The 20014-nt window shown below is 57.3% G+C and overlaps 1 protein-coding gene across 5 annotated transcripts in view; it reads left to right on the top strand.

The window, feature by feature from the left end:
• Positions 1–16599, top strand: part of MELTF (melanotransferrin) — a 30600-nt gene extending 14001 nt beyond the window's left edge. For 3 of the 5 annotated variants that reach the window (XM_054480484.2, XM_063661365.1, XM_063661363.1), the window contains 8 exons: positions 344–495; positions 7579–7675; positions 8560–8754; positions 9403–9559; positions 9644–9711; positions 11626–11813; positions 14216–14414; positions 14867–16599. In XM_054480484.2, coding sequence (XP_054336459.1) covers positions 344–495; positions 7579–7675; positions 8560–8754; positions 9403–9559; positions 9644–9711; positions 11626–11813; positions 14216–14414; positions 14867–14955 — 1145 coding nt within the window. In that variant the 3' untranslated portion in view covers positions 14956–16599. Of the gene's footprint in view, positions 1–343; positions 496–7578; positions 7676–8559; positions 8755–9402; positions 9560–9643; positions 9712–11625; positions 11814–12998; positions 13620–14215; positions 14415–14866 lie in introns of those variants that run through there. The other 2 variants (XM_054480486.2, XM_063661364.1) reach the window with 1 other exon arrangement.
• The last annotated feature ends 3415 nt before the right edge of the window (positions 16600–20014 follow it).

The following is a 20014-nucleotide window of genomic DNA, read 5'->3' as shown; positions in this document are numbered from 1 at the left end:
TACCCCACGGCTACAGTCCTGGCGCAAGCGCCGTCTTTCGCCTGGACCATTGCAGTAGTCTACAAGTGAGCTTCTTGCCTTTAGCCCCCTGGCCCCATATATCTTCCACCTCCAGCCAGGGAAGCGGGTGTCACACACTGAGGTAGATACACGACAGCCGTGGTCTTCCTCAAGCCTCACAGTTGCCCCTTTTCTGTATGAGGAAGTGGGATCCGATGGTTAAATAACTTATCCCAGCCACACAGCTGACAGGAGAAAGGCCCAGAATTTCCCTTGGGTCCGACTCCACACTCTTCCGTGGCGGGACTGGCCTGGCAGTGACCACTTGCTTGCCCCACCCCAGGGCTGCCCCCCTACCTGCGCTGGTGTGTGCTCTCCACTCCCGAGATCCAGAAGTGTGGAGACATGGCCGTAGCCTTCCGCCGGCAGCGGCTCAAGCCGGAGATCCAGTGCGTGTCAGCCAAGTCCCCCCAGCACTGCATGGAGCAGATCCAGGTGGGGGTCACGCAGGTGCAGCGTGGGCCAGGTGGGTGGGTGGTGGCAGTGCCTGGGCTGTTCTTACTACCCACACCCCCTGCTGCCTGGGGAAGAGGACAGTGTCTACTGCAACAAGCCCACAGGGACAGGCGGGGAGGAGCGACCTCAGGGGCCAGCACCCACCCCAGGGGACAGGCAGATAGGGATGAGTCCCCTGGAGAGCCTGGGAGCTCCTCGCTGAGTGGAGGGGCCAGGAGCAGAAGGAGCGCTGGCCCAGGTGGGCACTGACGCCCTGTAGCCTGGGGCAAGCCCCTTCCCCTTTCTGAATCTCAGCCTTCCCTTGTGCAGTAGAGAGTGGGCGTGGATCATTGTTCAACTTGTTTTTTCTTTTTTCCTAATTTTTCTAAATAGACAAATAATAATTGTGCATATTCATGAGATACATACTGATGCTTCGATACATAGAATACATGGTGATCGGAGCAGGATAATAATTAGCATACCATCATCTCAAACATTGCTCATTTCTCTGTGTGGAGAACATGCAATACTGTCCTACTGTTTGAAACTATGTATTATTGTTAACTCTAGTCATCCTACAGTCTATAGAACACTGGAGCTTATTCTTCCTATGTCTCCCGGCTGGGTGCATTGGCTCACACTTATAATCCCAGCACTTTGGGAGGCCGAGGTGGGTGGATCACTTGAGGCTAGGAGTTCAAGACCAGCCTGGCCAACATGGTGAAACCCTGTTTCTACTAAAAGTACAAAAAAATTAGCTGGGCATGGTGGCACACAGCTGTAATCCCAGCTACTCGGGAGGCTGAGGCAGGAGAATCGCTTGGACCCCGGAGGTGGAGGTTGCAGGGAGCCGAGATCACACCATTGCACTCCAGCCTGGGTGACAAGAGCGAGACTCTGTCTCAAAAAAAAAAAAAAAAAAAAACCTTCCCCTACCCTTCCCAGTCTGCAGTATCCTCTGTTCTACTTTTTACTTCTGCGAGATCAACTTTTTTTAGCTTCCACATATGAGTGGAACATATGGTGTTTAACTTGCTGTGCCTGGCTTATTTCACATAACACGGTGTCCTCCAGTTCCATCCGTGTTGCTGCCAGTGACAGGATTTCATTCTTTTTTATGGCTAAATAGTATTCCACGGTGCATGCCGATGACATTTTCTCTATCCATCCTCTGTTGTTGGACACCTGGGTTGATTCCATATCCTGGCTATTGTGACCGGTGCTGCAATAAACATGGGGTGCAGGCATCCCTTCCACAGGCTGATTTCCTTTCCTTTGGACAGATTCCCAGTGGTGGGATTGCTGGACCATATGGTATTAAATAGTTCGATTTGTAGTTTGTGGAGGGACTTCCATACTGTTTTCCATGGCGGCTGTCCGGGTTTACATCCCCACCAACGGTGTGTAAGAGTTTCCTTTATTCTGCATCCTCACTAGCATTTGTTATTTTTTATCTTTTTGATAACAGCCACCCTAACTGGGGTGAGCTGATACCTCACTGTGGCTTTGATTTGCATTTCCCTGATGATTAGTGATGCCTGCTGGCATTTTGTTACGTCTTCTTTTGAGAAACGTCTGTTCTGATCATTTGCCCATTTTTAAGTTGGATGGTTTTCTGCTGTTGAGATGTTTCTGTTGCATGTATATTCTGGATATTAATCCCTTGTTGGATGGGTAGTTTGCAAATATTTTCTCTCATTCCGTAGGCTGTCTTCATTTCACTCTGTCGATTGTTTTCTTTGCTGTGCAGAAACTTTTTTGTTTAACTGCATTTGCTTATTATTGCTTTTGTTGCCTATGCTTTTGAGGTCTTTTCATAAAATCTTTTCTCAGACCAACGTCCTGAAGCGTTTTGTCTATATTCTCTTCAGCAATTTTATTGTCTTGGGCTCTGCATTTAGGCACCTCATCCATTTTGAGTTGGTCCCTGCGCAGGGTGAGGGGTAGTTTAGGGCCCCGTTCATTCAGCACTTGAACATTCAGCTTCTTCCCAGCAGCATCCACTGAAGAAGAGATCACTCTTTTCCCAAAGAGGTTCTTGGAACCTTTGTCAGAAATCAGCTGGCTGTAAAACTGCGGGTTAATTTCTGGGTTCTCTGTTCTGTATCATTGGTCTATATGTCCGTTCCTATGCCTCTATCTTTGTTCTTTTTGCTTAGGATTGCTTTGGCTATTCAGGGTCACTTGTGGTTCCACACAAAGTTTAGGATTGTTTTTCCTAATTCTGTAGAGAATGTCATTGGAATTTTCATAGAGAAGTTCAGCATTTTTTTTTTTTTTGTTTTTGTTTTTTTTTATTTTTTATTTTTTTTAATTTCTGAAGTATTTATTGATCATTCTTGGGTGTTTCTCGGAGAGGGGGATATGGCAGGGTCATAGGATAATAGTGGAGAGAAGGTCAGGAGATAAACACATGAACAAAGGTCTCTGGTTTTCCTAGGCAGAGGACCCTGCGGCCTTCTGCAGTGTTTGTGCCCCTGGGTACTTGAGATTAGGGAGTGGTGATGACTCTTAAAGAGCATGCTGCCTTCAAGCATCTGTTTAACAAAGCACATCTTGCACCACCCTTAATCCATTTAACCCTGAGTTGACACAGCACATGTTTCAGAGAGCATGGGGCTGGGGGAAAGGCCATAGATCAACAGCATCCCAAGGCAGAAGAATTTCTCCTAGTCAGAACAAAATGGAGTCTCCTATGCCCACCCCTTTCTACACAGACACAGCAACAATCTGATCTCTCCTTCCTTTCCCCACACTTCCTCCCCTTCTCTTCAACAAAACCGCCATCGTCCTCATGGCCCGCTCCCGATGGTCGCTGTCTCTTCGGAGCTGTTGGGTACACCTCCCAGACAGGGCAGCCGGGCAGAGGCGCTCCTCACCTCCCAGACAGGGCGGCTGGGCAGAGGCGCCCCTCGCTTCCCAGACGGGGCCGCCCGGGCAGAGGCGCTCCTCTCCTCCCAGATGGGGCGGCCGGGCAGAGGCGCTCCTCACTTCCCCGACGGGGCCGCCCGGGCAGAGGCGCTCCTCGCTTCCCAGACGGGGCCGCCCGGGCAGAGGCGCTCCTCAGTTCCTCCCAGACCGGGTGGCAGCCGGGCAGAGGCGCTCCTCACCTCCCAGACGGGGCGGCCGGGCAGAGGCGCTCCTCCCTTCCCCGACGGGGCGGCCGAGCAGAGGCGCTCCTCACTTCCCAGAGGGGGCGGCCGAGCAGAGGCGCTCCTCACTTCCCAGACGGGGCGGCCGGGCAGAGACGCTCCTCACTTCCTCCCAGATGGGGTGGCGGCCAGGCAGAGGCGCTCCTCACCTCCCAGACAGGGCGGCCGGGCAGAGGCGCTCCTCACTTCCCAGACTGGGCGGCCGGGCAGAGGCGCTCCTCACCTCCTAGACGGGGCGACCAGGCAGAGGTGCTCCTCACTTCCCAGACGGTGTGGCGGCAGGGCAGAGGTGCTCCTCCCTTCCCAGATGGGGCAGCCAGGCAGAGGCGCTCCTCACTTCCCAGACGGTGTGGCGGCCGGGCAGAGGTGCTCCTCCCTTCCCAGATGGGGCAGCCAGGCAGAGGCGCTCCTCACTTCCCAGACGGTGTGGCGGCCGGGCAGAGGTGCTCCTCCCTTCCCAGATGGGGCAGCCAGGCAGAGGCGCTCCTCACTTCCTCCCAGACGGGGTGGCGGCCAGGCAGAGGCGCTCCTCACTTCCCAGAGGGGGCGGCCGGGCAGAGGTGCTCCTCACTTCCTCCCAGACGGGGTGGCAGCCGGGCAGAGGCACTCCTCACCTCCCAGACGGGGCGGCCGGGCAGAGGTGCTCCTCATCTCCCAGACGGGGCGGCCGGGCAGAGGTGCTCCTCATCTCCCAGACGGGGCAGCCGGGCAGAGGTGCTCCTCACTTCCTCCCAGACGGGGTGACGGCCGGGCAGAGGCACTCCTCACCTCCCAGACGGGGCGGCCGGGCAGAGGCGCTCCTCACCTCCCAGACGGAGTGGCCGGGCAGAGGCGCTCCTCACTTCCCATATGGGGTGGCGGCCGGGCAGAGGTGCTCCTCACTTCCCAGATGGGGCGGCGGCCGGGCAGAGGTGCTCCTCACTTCCTCCCAGACGGGGTGGCAGCCGGGCAGAGGCGCTCCTCACCTCCCAGACGGGGTGGCCGGGCAGAGGCGCTCCTCCCTTCCCAGACGGAGTGGCCGGGCAGAGGCGCTCCTCACCTCCCAGAGTGGGCGGCCGGGCAGAGGTGCTCCTCACTTCCTCCCAGACGGGGTGGCGGCCAGGCAGAGGCGCTCCTCACCTCCCAGACGGGGCGGCCGGGCAGAGGCACTCCTCACCTCCCAGAGTGGGCGGCCGGGCAGAGGCGCTCCTCACTTCCCAGAGTGGGCGGCCGGGCAGAGGCGCTCCTCACTTCCCAGAGTGGGCGGCCGGGCAGAGGCGCTCCTCACTTCCCATAGGGGGTGGCAGCCGGGCAGAGGCGCTCCTCACTTCCCAGATGGGGCAGCTGGGCAGAGGTGCTCCTCACTTCCTCCCAGACGGGGTGGCGGCCAGGCAGAGGCGCTCCTCACCTCCCAGACGGGGCGGCCGGGCAGAGGCACTCCTCGCCTCCCAGACGGGGCGGCTGGGCAGAGGCGCTCCTCACCTCCCAGAAGGGGCGGCTGGGCAGAGGCGCTCCTCACTTCCCATATGGGGTGGCAGCCGGGCAGAGGCGCTCCTCACTTCCCAGACGGGGTGGCGGCCAGGCAGAGGCGCTCCTCACTTCCCAGATAGGGCAACAGGGCAGAGGCGCTCCTCACTTCCTCCCAGACGGGGCGGCCGGGCAGAGGTGCTCCTCATCTCCCAGACGGGGCAGCCGGGCAGAGGCGCTCCTCAAGAAGTTCAGCATTTTTGACAGCACCGTGCACTCAGAATTCATTTTGCATTGATCATAATCTAGTGCACGAAAACTTTTCTTTCAGATATAAATTTAAAAATGTATGTCCTTATATACAGAGATATGAAATAAATGGTACCCGCTATTTTCTAATGTATTCTATTCTAATCCTTTTTTTCCTGACACTTGTCATGACCCATTCAATCGTTTTGGCCCCCATGAATAGGCTCACCATCCGCAGCTAGAAACACTGGCCTGATCTCTAGTGCCCGTTCATCTCTTTCCTGGTTTGCTTCTCTGCCTGGAGACTAATGCCAGATGCAGAGGAGGCCGCAGAGGCTCTACAGTCAGGGAGAACTGCTGTGGTCACAGGTGTCCAGCCTTGGCCCAGAGCCCTGGCTGTCAGCCCGTGGGTGTCCACACGCCGCAGTTTTTGTTTTCAGAGCAAAAAGGTGAGGCCTGCTCAGGGGGTCCCCAAGCACAGGCCCCTCAGCAGTGCCACCTCTGCCCAGGCCAGGGAACCACATCAACCGGAAGGCCACGAAGAGGAGACCGGGCAAGAATACAGGGTGACCAGGCCTATGACAATGACCATCGTGCAAGCTGACACTCCCTGTATGCCCCACACAGTGAGGGCCATTGTGTGGATCATCTCATGTAACCCTCACAACAGCCCTGGCGGTTGTTGTGACCATCAGCCCCACTTTTGGGTCTGGAACTGGGGAGAGAGAGGCTGGGGAAGTAACTTGCCCAAAGTCACCAGCCGGGATGTGTTGTATGAGCTTCCCCACACCGCGTTGCCTGAGCCAGGCCACAGCCCTGTCTCCACACTTCTGGATCTCGGGAGTGGAGACCACCCCAGCCTCAGGCCAAGGAGTGCCCGGGCCCAAGGCGGGGGTGTTCCGGGAGCTTCCGCAGGCCCCGATGGAAGCCTGTCCTTGTGCAGAGCTGAGTGTGACTGTGTGTGATGCTGACAGAGGAGCCTCCGCCGGAACTGCGGAAAGGGCTCAGTGGGGAGGTTCTTTATTTCCTAATGCCTGGCAGGCTGCCCTATTTTTCCAAGAGCCCCAGAGCAGGGAGAGGTGCAGGGAGGGAGGTTTCAACTTCCTCTGAGTGACAGCCTCCTGTCAATCTGGGCTCACAGAGGGCCAGGGGGCTGCCCTGGGACCTGCGGGAAGAGGAGAGACTTCAGGGGCTCCTCAGAACCCCAGCAAAGGGCTCAAAGACCCTCAGTTCTAGCTTCTGAGGTTCTCAGAGAAGAGTCCAGTGTGGCTGTAACACCCATTCCTGCCCTGCCAGTTACCCAGGGAAGGGACCATCAGCCAGAAGGGCCCTGGGCTGCGGTGCAGGGTCTGTGTCCTGCCCGACAGCACAATAGGAAGGGGGAGGTCTGAGCGGTGGAAAAAGGGCCCCGAGTGGTGCACCCTCCTGGCCCCAAATATCAATGCTGCTGCCTGTTATTAACCACCATCACTTCATGCCTCTTCAGATGGCGTGGGACACCTTCCCGGGGCACAGGTGTCCCCACTCTCCCCCACTGTCATCCCCTTCCCTTGAGGTTAATCACACTACTATGGCTTTGTTACCAGTTAGCCCCTTGGCGGGGTGCTGGGGCCACCTGTCAAGAGGCTTCCGAATGGACAAGTGGGATGGGTGCAGGTGACCTGGAGGCCCCAGGAGGGTCCTGGGAAGAAGGCACTGGACCCTCCCGCTGCCTCCGCAGGCAGAACTCCATCCCTCAGCCCTGGAGCCTCCTCCCCAGGCCCTGAGACTGCCATCGTTTCAGATCCGGTCATTCTTCCATCTGTACACACATTTAACAGACAGGCATTGCACCACACGGTGTGCTGGCCCTTGGCCAGGTGCTGGAGAGGTGGTGCCCGGCCATCTGGGGGCTGGCAGGGCACAGGGAGGCCCACACCAAGCATGAGGGTAGAGATCGCGCTTGCTTTGCTCAGAGCAGGGACACAGGGGACCCTGGGTGGCCACGCGCAAGAGTGCTGCGTGGGTGTTTCTGCCCCTTGGTCCTCCAGGCACCACTCCTGGCCAGGCATCTTCACAAGGAGAGGAAGGGGCAGACTGCCAGGATGGGGTACTCCCCACCCACATTCCCCAGGGGAGGGAAGCCTGAGGCCACAAACCCCAAAAGACCAGGCCCTGCCACCTCCACAGGACCCCGACATCCAGAGCCATCCTGGGCCCACCCCGGCCCAGTGGCTTCTTCTGTTCCCTTCAGGCTGGGCACATCGACGCTGTGACCCTGAGTGGCGAGGACATTTACACGGCGGGGAAGACGTACGGCCTGGTTCCCGCAGCTGGGGAGCACTATGCCCGTGAGTGCAGGACCTGCCGCCTGGCCTCAGCCGGGAGGTGGGGATATTTTTATAAATATAAAAAAGTGCCCCCCTCAGCCATTTTCAAAAGCTCCATGCCTCTCTCCTGGGGATAGTGGCTGCCTGTCACCAGGCCTGCCCCTCCTGCCCCAGCCCTCAGTTTCCCCAACTATTCAACAAACGTCTCTAAGGGGCTGGCAAACTTTCTGTAAAGGATTGGAGGATAAATACTTGAGGCTTTGCAGACGACAGACAGTCTCTCTTTGAATAACCCTTTCAAAATATAAAAACCATTCTTAGCTTACAACCCAGGCCATACAAGAGCAGGCCTCGTGGTTTGCCATCTTGGACTACTGGGGCCTCCTCAGCCTCTTCTGGCCCTAACCAGCCATGGAAAGTGGCCCTTCAGAGTCCCCCTGTCAGCTCATTTGCACCTTCTCAAGGGCCTGGGCTGGGGCTTTGGCCTCTGTCCTCTTACTGGTGACCTCAGAGGCCTGGGTCCCTTCCACCTGGGTGTGAGCAATCTCTGGGCTGTGGGAAAATGCTTCTGCAGCCTCAGCTGCGCCTCCACTTTCCTCCTGGGAAGTGAGAAAAATACCACCTGGGTTTAAGGAAAGAAAGAAGCCCCTGTGGGGAAGGACTGCTGGGGCCAGAGGAAGACAAGGCTGGAAAGTGGAGGCGAGAGGCTGCTTCTCACAGGGGACACAGGAAGGAGCCCCGGCTGGGCCTGCTCCCGGAACACCCTGGCCTCATGCCTGGGTACTCTTTGGCCTGCATAGCTCAGGCAAAGAGACAGGAAGGAATGGGTTTGAAGGAAGGACCCCCCAGGCACTTGCCTGGGCTCTCAGATGAGGGGCCCCTCGCGTGAGTCCCTCTCTCCCCAGCGGAAGACAGCAGCAACTCGTACTACGTGGTGGCCGTGGTGAGACGGGACAGCTCCGACGCCTTCACCTTGGATGAGCTTCGGGGCAAGTGCTCCTGCCACGCCGGTTTCGGCAGCCCTGCAGGCTGGGATATCCCCGTGGGCGCCCTCATTCGGAGAGGCTTCATCCGGCCCAAGGACTGTGACGTCCTCACAGGTACCACCTTTTTAGGCACGCAGACTGGGGAAGCCTTCTCTGGGGTTAGCTAGGGACCCGCAGCCTGTTGGGGAGAGGACCTTGTTGGAAGGTGGCCAGGCTTCTGCATATGTGCCCAGGTATCTCCACAAGCTGGGGACAGAAGCACCCACCATATGCCATACATGAAGCCCTTGCCGTGTGTTAGATCACACAGCATTCATGGAAACTGGCAAGATCCTTGGGCTGACAGGCCGCATACCTCTGTCCCGGCTGTTAACTCGGAAAGCATACAAGCACTTTTTTTCTAACCACTGACACAAGCACACAGAAGGCACTAGGGCTGGCAGCTCCCATGCCCAGATAGCTGGACAGCTGCTCTGATTGGAACAAAACAGTGAGGTCGGGAGATCCCTGTCCCTGAGGAAGTTTAAGCGAAGGCTGGGTGATGTTGGGTGATGGAGTTGCTGTATCTAGACAACCTCTGCATTCCCCGCGCTGAGATCCTCCAGGAGACACTCCACTCAGAGCTGAGGGGAGCGGAGCAGACAGGTGGCCTTGCGGTGTAGGGCCAGGTGGGTGGGCAGACCTGTGGGGGAGCGGCCCGCCCAGCTCCCTGCCATGCTTTCCGCTGCTGGCCCTTCATCATCGCCCTTCCCTCCACCCCAGCGGTGAGCGAGTTCTTCAATGCCAGCTGCGTGCCCGTGAACAACCCCGAGAACTACCCCTCCTCGCTGTGTGCACTGTGCGTGGGGGACGAGCAGGGCCGCAACAAGTGTGTGGGCAACAGCCAGGAGCGGTATTACGGCTACAGCGGCGCCTTCAGGTACTCGGGCGGCCTGGCGGTCTGGGGCTGTGTGCAGAGGCTGGGACCCTCCTGCCGACGCCTGCCCTGCCCTCTGTGTGGCAGGTGCCTGGTGGAGAATGCGGGTGACGTTGCCTTCGTCAGGCACACAACCGTCTTTGACAACACAAATGGTAGGTGGGGGCCAGAGCAGGGCCAAAGGTCGGTCGGGGGGACTGTTCCCCATCCTCAGCGCAACCCAGACACCATGCTGGGTTGGGGCCAAGCAGCAGCTCAGAGAGGCTGAGTCTAGAGGGCTGTGACCCCTGGGAAGCTGGGAGCCCCAAGGGTCACAGGGTAAGAACAGACCTCAGACCACACATCCAGGGGTGCTGGATACGTGACGGTCTTTAATAGTCTGGAATTCAAGTCCCTGATCCACCGAAACGGTAGAAACTCAATCCCAGTCAATTTGGAAAGACCCCCTTCTGGGGGTCTTTTTGGGGGTATTTATGTAGTGCCAAGGTGTGAGGTAGGAGTGGCATGAGCCTCTCCACAGGGTCATGAGTTCAATCAGTATCTGGTCTGTGTTCCTGGGCAGGTCACTGCCTCATGCAAGGAAATCTCTCTGCAGCCCCCAAGCCACACTGAGGCAGGGCTCGCCCAACACACCACACAGGCGGTTTTCTTCCTGGAGTCACCTTCCTGGGCTCCGCCTGGGATAAAGAGCTCAGGAACGCTCTGCTCCAGGACCCCCGTACATACATGGTCCTATCAGAGCACACGCTCCCCCAGCTTATATCACTTCCCCTTCTTCTTGTTCTCCGTGAAGGAATCTGTGTCCGTTTTGAAGACTAGAGGCTGTTTTCCTCCAACACCAAAGGCTTGTACTGTCTGTATACCCTGCCTACACCCCAGGCTTTGAAACCCCAAATGCAGGAGGTCCAGTCTTCTCCACTCACTCCCAACATGTCTCCTCCTAGAGACTTAGTCCAGAAAGGCACAACTGTGGCCCGGTGGGGAGGGGACTGGACAGTGGGAAGCAAGACGTGCAGGGAAAGAAAAACGAAAACCTCAGTAAGTGTTTCAAAACTTGGATCTTGCCTCCTATGGCGGTCAGCAAGGCGGTAGGACCATTTGCCCCAGCAGAGCTAGGGAGGGCTCCAGGCCCTGAACCCTTCCTGTTGCCACAGCCCAGCTCCCCCGCCCAGCTTCCTACCAAGAACACGTGGAACCCTCCCCCACGGAGGGGCTGTGTGCTCCTGCAAGAGCCCAGCGGGCCTGCCTGGTCCCAGATCTGTGTATGGTGTGGTCTGGGATGGGGTCAGGGGAGGCAGGCAGGTGCTGGAGAGGCCTTGGAAGGTTCACTTGCAGTGAGTCACCACCTCCCAGGGCCACTCCTTTCCCTTTTATCTTTAGCTCTCCTCAAGGCCCACCTGGATTTCCTGGAAATAGGAGGAGGATGGCTACTAAGTGAATGCACAGAGACACGAAAATGTGATTCCTGAGGGGCAGCATTTTCTCAGGCAGCCCTGGGACCGCCTGCTTTAGAATCACTGGGATGCTGGTTTAACATGCAGATTCTTGAGCCTGATCTGAGACCTCCTGAATGAGATTCTTTGCAAGCAAGGCCCTTGAAGCTGCGTTCTGCATCCACAAGCGATGCTATACCCTGTTCCATTTGAGAACTTCAGCCCTTAGGGGCAATCACCCACCACCTTCAGGGAGCCACCCCACCCTCAGGCTTGAGGATGTAACACGTAGATGGGGTTCTCTGCCTGGGAGTGATTAACAGCCTCAGTTTCCTCACCTGTAAAATGGGGACAACACCACCTGCCCTGCATTACTGTTGTGGGGATGAAGCAACGTGTGTAAAGTGCTTGTCACATAGTAGGTACTCCCTACTCCCTGCTAATGGCATTAACACAGCTGGGTTCTTTCACCCCGGTAACACAGCAGAGCATGTGGAGAATGGAGAGGGTTGGGGAGCTGGCCAGATGTTGCCACCTCCCTGTAGTGAAGGCCTTGGGGTCCCAGGATAGCAGCTTCTCTTTACACTTCTCCCCACTCCCCGAACGTCCCCCCACACACTGCTTTACACCCCTCAGGCCACAATTCCGAGCCCTGGGCTGCTGAGCTCAGGTCAGAGGACTATGAACTGCTGTGCCCCAACGGGGCCCGAGCCGAGGTGTCCCAGTTTGCAGCCTGCAACCTGGCACAGATACCACCCCATGCCGTGATGGTCCGGCCAGACACCAACATCTTCACCGTGTATGGACTGCTGGACAAGGCCCAGGTGAGCCAGGGCGGGGCTACCTCATTGAGGGGTGTGCAGCAGAGGTAAGCTGAGCCCCTGGGAGGCCTCAGTCTACCTGGAGCAGACCTCTAGAGAAATTGAGGAAGCCCGGGGGAAATTCTGTGATTTTCACTTACACAAGGACATCCCTCCAGAAACTGTCCCCTCTGCCTCCTGCATCCTTGATTTTCCCTTCTCAGTCAGACCATTTTCACAAACATGAAACATGCTGTGATTTCTGCCATCCTTAAAGAACAAACTAACCTCTTGGTCTCACATCCATCCTCTTGCAGCTGTAATCCTGCTCCCTTTTTTTTTTTTTTTTGAGACGGAGTCTTGCTCTGTCACCCAGGCTGGAGTGCAGTGGCGCGATCTCAGCTCACTGCAAGCTCCACCTCCTGGGTTCACGCCATTCTCCTGCCTCAGCCTCCTGAGTAGCTGGGACTACAGGCACCTGCCACCACGCCTGGCTAATTTTTTCTATTTTTTAGTAGAGACGAGGTTTCACTGTGTTAGCCAGGATGGTCTCAATCTCCTGACCTCGTGATCCGCCCGCCTCAGCCTCCCAAAGTGCTGGGATTACAGGCGTGAGCCACCGTGCCCAGCCAATCCTGCTCCCTTTCAAAGCAAAACTCCTCCAAAGAGTGGTCTGCTCTGGAGTTAACAAGTCCTCTCCTCTGGCCTCTCTTAAGGATGGAGACTGAGTTAGCAAGTCCTCTCTCCTCTGGCCTCTCTTAAGGATGGAGACTATCCCAGACAGGCTCCCACCAGGGCCCTGAAGCTGTTCTTGTCAAGGTCACAGTGACCATGTTGCTAAGCCCAGTGGCCGTTTCTTAGTCTTCATTTTACTTGACCTCTCAGAGACACCGGCCACAGCAATCCCTCCTCCTGGAAACACCCTCCCCTGCAGGCGCCCAGGTCCTCAGCCCTGCCTGGCTGTCCTCTCACTCTCTGGCCACTCCTCAGTCTTCTCTCCTGATTCCTCCTCATCTCCCTGACCTGTTAGCCCTAGGATTCAGTTCTCAGCCCTCTTCCCTGTCTACAGCTTACCCTTGATCTCATCCAATCCCATGTCATCAAATAGCATCTATATACAGATGGCTTCTAAATTTACATCTTCAGACCTCAGTCCCAAACTTGCATATTTAACTACATACTTGACATTTTGACTTGTGTTTCTAACAGTCGTCTCAAACGGATCAAGTCCGAAGTTGGACCCCCGTCTCTCCTTCAGTCTTCCCCACTTCAATTAAGAGCAACTTTAGCTTTTCCGTTTCCTCGGGAGTCATTTTTTACTCCGGTCTTCCTCTCGTGCTCTACAGCCAATCTATCGGCAAATCCCATTGGTCGTGCTTTCAAAATATACCTAGAATTTAAACCCAGGTTGTCTCACAATGGAGCTTCTGGTTTCTAAGCACTCCCCCTCCCCCGACTTATGCTGAAATTGCCTTCTCCACACCACCAGCACCACAGAACTGCAGAGCTGGCTGGCTCACCAGGCCTGTTCCTAAACTTTGACATTGTGAAATGATGCATGTTCCTTCCTGTTTTCTTCCCCACGGAACCCCTCTATCCCAGGAGTGCTTTCCTCTGGGTCCCTGGGCTTCCCTAGGGGGTTGCTAAGTCCTCTGAAGTAATATGGGAGAAGAATCCTGGGTGGATGTGCATTTTTCTGGGGAGAAGGCTGACAGCTTTCATCAGATCTTCAGGAGGATCTGCGAGTCCCTCCAAAAAGACTGAGAGCCACCTGCCTCCATTCCTCCTTGATCAGTACTTAACACTTTACACAGACGTTCATGCATGTTCTCCAGATGTCTTTTATTTATATTTGTATTCATGAGTTCTCATACTACTTCTGGTCTTTTTAGTAGCTCTTTTAGGGCTGTAGCCACAGAACGGTCATTCCAGTGATTCTAAGCAGGGCGGAGAGGAGCGCCCAGCTCACCTGATATTGTGACTGGCTGCAGAACACAAGTCCCTCTCGAAATTGTTTAGGTTTGTGGGGAGATATCTGTAAGACAGAGTGAGAAAGCCTTATGGAAAAGGCCAAGAAGTGCTGAGCAGGCCTTGCAGAACGCTCAGGAATCCCACCCACACCGTCCCTCATTTCTGGGTCTTTCTTCCTGGACATCTCAGGCCTCAGGCCTGCATCCAGGAGCTGGAGCACCGCAGTGCTTCTGAACGCCTCTTCCAGTGGCACCTGCGGGCCTAGTGTCCCCACACCCGCTTGGGTGACAGAGGCCAATCAGTTGTCAAGCTTAGGACTTCCAATCAGAGTCGTGGGGCGCTGAAATTGCTTGCTCTTTGGGTCACTGCACGTAAAGCAATTTGCAGCAAGCGGCACTGGGCGGGTGACCCTGCCTGAGCCCAGTGAGAAGCAGGTCTGATTGCGGTGCTTCCAGGACCTGTTTGGAGACGACCACAATAAGAATGGGTTCAAAATGTTCGACTCCTCCAACTATCACGGCCAAGACCTGCTTTTCAAGGATGCCACCGTCCGGGCGGTGCCTGTCGGCGAGAAAACCACCTACCGCGACTGGCTGGGGCTGGACTACGTGGCGGCGCTGGAAGGGATGTTGTCTCAGCAGTGCTCGGGCGCAGGTAGGACAGGCCCGCCCTGCCGCCTCCCCTGGTGCCATTCAGACCCCTTCACCCCAGAACGCTGAGGGAGCGGGGGGTGCTGCGGGTCCGGGGAGGCGGGTGGAGGCCCGTTCACAGCAGTCCAGGTGGGGTGTCCCGGGAGGATTTTGGCCAGGAGGGCAGGAGCCCGGCGGGTCTCCCAGACGGACCGGGGTAATGAGTGTAAACGCTCAAAACGGCGGTGCGGGGAGGATCTGGGGCCACGGCGGAAATACGCATGTGGTGCCTTTCTGGAAAGAATGAATATGTACAGGCAGCAGGGGAAGGAGCGCTGCAATCGCGCAGAAAGGGGGAGGCTGGGGCGAGTTCGGTCCCGAAAGATCCCCCCACCCCCACCCCCACCCCAGAGTTGGTGCCTGAGGCGGCCACCGCGGCCCGGGCTTCGGGGCCTGACCTGCCGCGTTCGTCCCCAGCGGCCCCGGCGCCCGGGGCGCCCCTGCTCCCGCTGCTGCTGCTGCTGCCGCCCGCCCTCGCCGCCCGCCTGCTCCCGCCCGCCCTCTGAGCCCGGCCGCCCCGCCGGAGCCCGCGCCCTCGGAGACCCGCCGCGCCCCGCCCCGGAGCTCCCGGAGCTGCGATTCCCGCCTGGGGAGTTTCCGCGGCGGCTTCGCGCTGGAATCCGGAAGGAAGCTCGCGAAGGCCGGGAGCCCCGCCGCCCACGGGCGCCACCTGGCGCTGCTACCTGAGGCGCCGCCCCCGGGCCCGCGCGGCCCTTCCCGCCAACCGCCGCCTCCCGCCACCTGGAGCCGCGCGGGCCGCACCGGAGGAGGCCGGTTGCCCAGGAAACCGCTGAGTCCGGGCTTCCCGCCGCCCGCCCCGCAGTGTCGCCCGAGGGGCCCGTCCGCCTCCTCCCCGCAGTCCTGCGCCCCCGTCCGCGAGGCCCCCTGGGGACGCGGTGGCCACCGAGGCACCTACACCCGGAGGCCGCAGCCAGGCCCTCCGAGGAGGCGCGGCCTCTGCTGGCGGGCGAGGGAGGGAGACCGGACCAGGGCGACGGGGAGAAACCCTCCAGGGACCCCTAGAGGAAGGGCGCGCTCGGGGAGAAGCCTTCGCCCGCGGGACCCTGTCCAGGGTGGGGGGGCTCCAGTTCCTCCGACCGCCCGTGCGCTGGGAGGGAGGCCGACCCCGGGGATCGCTGTGTGCCCCGCCTCGTCCCCCACTGTGGCCGGGCCAGCCGCGTCCACGGATCCCCCTCCTGAGTCTCCTCAGGCTCTCGCCTCCCCTAACCCCATGGGATGCCCACCGCCCGCACCCACGCCCAAGCCTGGCAGCAGCAGCCGCCCCCAGCCTGCAGGGAGCCGGAGGTGACCCAGGCCGCGGGCTCCCGAGGCCCCCTGAAGGGCTGGGCGTGGGGACATGCCATTCTTCTGGGTTCCCAACGGGGGTGAGCTCCGTCTCCTCACCCGGCCCTGCACCTACTGGGCCTGGGGACCACTCACTCCCCGTTCCCGCCTCTGCGCGAGGCAGCAGAAAGAGCCTGGCCAGGGCCTCTCTCTACTCCATTTTGCCACAGTTGTCTGAGAAGCCAGAAAAAGTTTCCAGAACTGCCAGCCCTCAAAAAAAAATGAAAAGGAAGAGAAGAAATGGGAGCAGGCAGCCCTCGTCAGCAGACTGGGAGCCGCGTGGGCCCGGAGCTATTTGCATTCCGGTCTGCGGGGGCTCGGGGATGCTGGTGACAGGCCTGGTTCCTGGTGGCTCGCCCCCACCTGTGGGCGTCGGGAAGGATCCCTTCCATCTCTCTCAGCCGCAGAGGAGGCCCTGGCAGGGCCTGGCTGGAGCCATGCAATCCCAAGGAGTCCCGGTCACCTTCACCCCACCGGGAGGGGCCACAAGGACCTGGGCCTCTGCCACCAAGCTTTGTCCCCTCTTGCTGTAGGGAGCCGGTGATTCTCCTCCGAGCTGATGCTTGCTTGGTTTTTTTAAAAGGGAGATTTGTGCGGTGAGAAGTGTGTTTCTGTGTGGCTGCTCTGGGCTAGTGTGCTGTGGGCCATTGAAGGTGTGGCCTGCATGGGTGCAGTGTAAGTGACGCTGGATTGTCAGGTGGCAGTAGGGGGCCCCTGCTGTGTCAGTGCTAATGAACGATGTTGGTTTGTTTCTAAAATAAAGCCAAACAAGCCTGCACATGCAGAGGCTTGGACCCTGATGGAAACTTCCTGCTGCTGATTTGTTTTGCTTTGTGAGGCGCTCAAAGGCCTACCTGCTCCACGCAGAATGGCAGATTCCATTCTCCAAGAGCCAGTCAGGGACCACTCTCATCCTCTAGTCAGTGAGGCCCCCAACGCCCTTATTCCACCTGGACTGGTTCTCTGGCTCTTGCAGGGCCTCCGCTGTCCTGGCACATTCCAGCTGCCTCCACCCCATCAGTCTCTGGGGTGTCTGCCCCTCTGGGGATGGGTGCAGAGAAGGGAGCAAACTTCTCTGCTGCCCCCTGCCCCACACCTCCAGAATAAGCGGCCCACATCTTTTCTCTGGCAAGCTTGCTGCTAACTCACTGAAGGGGAGGTATGGGGAGCGCATCTCCCAGAGACCCTACAGTGGGTGCTCTGTGGTGTGTACTGAGTTGAGGGTGGGCCCCGCTGGTCTTTATCAGTGCTCTGCTCTCCCTCTGGAAGGGGAGGTTTTCTCCGCTTCCCTGTCTCACGGCCTCACTTGGTCCCCACACCACCAGCCCTCACCGCTGTGGCCGCCTCCCAGAGCCAGGTCCTGCCCACCACTGCACACACGCCATTTTCCATGAAGTCGGCTCAGTTACCACAAAGCCAGTCAATTCCTGCGGACCTGGATGGCCAGGGTTGACCGACCTTGTCTCTGCATCACATGCCCCAGTCTCAGCCGCACAGTCACTCCAGCTCGCCCCAGTCTCAGCCGCACAGTCACTCCAGCTCGCCCCAGTCTCAGCCGCACAGTCACTCCAGCTCGCCCCAGTCTCAGCCGCACAGTCACTCCAGCTCGCCCCAGTCTCAGCCGCACAGTCACTCCAGCTCGCCCCAGTCTCAGCCGCACAGTCACTCCAGCTCGCCTCTTGCTACCACTTCCCCACCCTGAACTTTTGGAAAAGGAAAGTTAACCTTTGGGCACCCTAGCTCCTCATCTGAAAAACACACAGTACAATCACTGGCTTGGTGAGGTGGTTGTGAAGATCGAGTCTAAGACGCAAAACACTCAGCACAGTGCTTGGCACACGGCATCGAGTCTAAGACGCAGAACACTCCTCAGCACACTGCTTGGCACATGGCATTGAGTCTAAGACACAAAACACTCAGCACAGTGCTTGGCACACAGCATCGAGTCTAAGACGCAAAACACTCAGCACAGTGCTTGGCACATGGCATCGAGTCTAAGACACAAAACACTCAGCACAGTGCTTGGCACATGGCATCGAGTCTAAGACACAAAACACTTAGCACAGTGCTTGGCACACGGCGTCGAGTCTAAGACACAAAACACTCAACACAGTGCTTGGCACACGGCATCGAGTCTAAGACACAAAACACTCCTCAGCACAGTGCTTGGCACACAGCATGAAGTCTAAGACACAAAACACTCAGCACAGTGCTTGGCACACGGCAGGTACAGGAAGGATGTTCACTGTCACTACTGCTGTTATTCCAGAGCCTGTTTTCTTGTCTTAAATTTCAAATTCCTGGGAGAGATCATCCGATTGGCCCAGTGTGCAATGGACCAGTCAGCACAGGCCAGAAGCAGGGTGTATGGCGGACACATGGCCACCGAGGCCCAAGAAAAAGGAAGTGAAATCCTTGTGAGTGAGGCAGCCATTCCCCAGCACCCCCATGGCTACCAGGCCTGATGTTGGGCCATTGGCCATTTGTTGAGCAAATACTTACTGATACCTACTTGTCAGTACCACCCCTAGACCTAGGCAAGAGGGACCCTAGTCCTCAGTTCTGTGCTTTCAAGCAGTGCTTTTCAGACCTTGATGTGCACATTAATTGCCTGGGGATCTTGTTAAAATGTAGATTCTGGTTCAGAAGGCCTAGCGTGAGGCTGAGAGTCTGCAGTTCTGACCAGCTCCCAGGTGGTGCCTGCGCTGGTGGTCCAGGGACCACACTTTGAGAAGCAAGCCTTCAGAGGCCTCCCCCAGACCACACCCCACCCACAGAGGGAGGAGTCACAGGGAAAAGGGATGCGTTCACTCAGGGGTCATCTTTTTTTTTTTTTTTTTTTTGAAACGGAGTCTTGCTCTGTTGCCCAGGCTGGAGTGCAGTGGCACAATCTTAGCTCACTGCAACCTCTGCCTTCTGGGTTCAAGCGATTCTCCTGCCTCAGCCTCTCAAGTAGCTGGAACTACAGGCACCCACCACCACGCATGGCTACTTTTTGTATTTTTCGTAGAGATGGGGTTTCACCATGTTGGCCAGGATGGTCTCGAACTCCTGACCTCGTGATCCGCCCACCTCAGCCTCCCAAAGGCCTCCCAAAGGGATTACAGGCATGAGCCACCGCACCTGGCCCCAGAGCCCATTTTTCACACCATGTTCCAGATACCCAGAATCCTGGACTTTATACCCCAAACAGCCCTGAGCCAGCTTCCAGGGTTTGGAGGGCCCCTTACCTAGATCCTGCCTCCCAAAGTGGCCAAAGCTCTTGCAGGAGGTGTAGTTGAGCGTGATGAGCAGGCTGCCGTGTCCTCTGCAATGCACAAGGCCCTCGAAGCGTGGGTTGCCGCCTGGATGGGAAGAGAGCGGGTGGGCTATGGTGGGGAAGCCTGTTCTCTCCGCACCTCCTATTCTAGGCTGCTGAGTCTTTATAAAGGTTTGTTTGTCAAAGTAGGAGGACAGGACACATTCTCTTTAATAGCTTGTTAGCTTGATTTGTAACATTTAAATGTGGAGCCACATGGTAGGTGGGCCTCTGTTGGTACTCTTGTCCTAGGCCCCACAAGTGCTTGGGATCAGCCAGCCTGTAGTGTGCACAGCCCTGTGCTCAGCGCTCTGGAAGGTACAAAGAAGTAAGCACATGGCCTACTAGCCCTGCCCTTGGTCTCATTTGGAGAGGCCACTGAGCTGGTGTGGTAGAAGAACGCTGCTGTGCAGGAGGGACAGTGACAGGAGAGACAGGGCCTTGTGGCCACACGGCACAAGCCATCAGCCCCAGCTTCAGACTCCTCCCCAGGTGTTCCTGACTGTTTATAATGAGGATGTATTCCTCAGGACGACATTCTTGAAAAAGATTCACACAACATTTACAATAGGTATAAATGCTACAATTTTTAAAAAAGATATATTAGGCTGGGTGTGGTGGCTCACACCTGTCATCCCAACCCTTTGGGAGGCTGAGGTGGAAGAATCGCTTGAGCCCAGGAATTTAAGACCAGTCTGGGCAACATAGTGAGACCCCATCTCTACAAACAATTTTCTTAAAAATTAGCCAAGTGTGGTGGCCCACACCTGTAGCTCCAGCTACTTGGGAGGCTGAGATGGGAGGATCACTTGTGCCTGGGAGGTGGAGGTTCCAGTGAGCCATGATGGTGCCACTGCACTCCAGACCAGACCCTGTCTCAAAAAAATAGATATTCCAATTTTGTGGAATAAAAACCAGCTCAC

This window comes from Pongo pygmaeus, chromosome 2, assembly GCF_028885625.2.
Source record: "Pongo pygmaeus isolate AG05252 chromosome 2, NHGRI_mPonPyg2-v2.0_pri, whole genome shotgun sequence".
Taxonomy (NCBI): Eukaryota; Metazoa; Chordata; class Mammalia; order Primates; family Hominidae; genus Pongo; species Pongo pygmaeus.
This window is presented reverse-complemented; position numbering and strand designations above follow the sequence as displayed.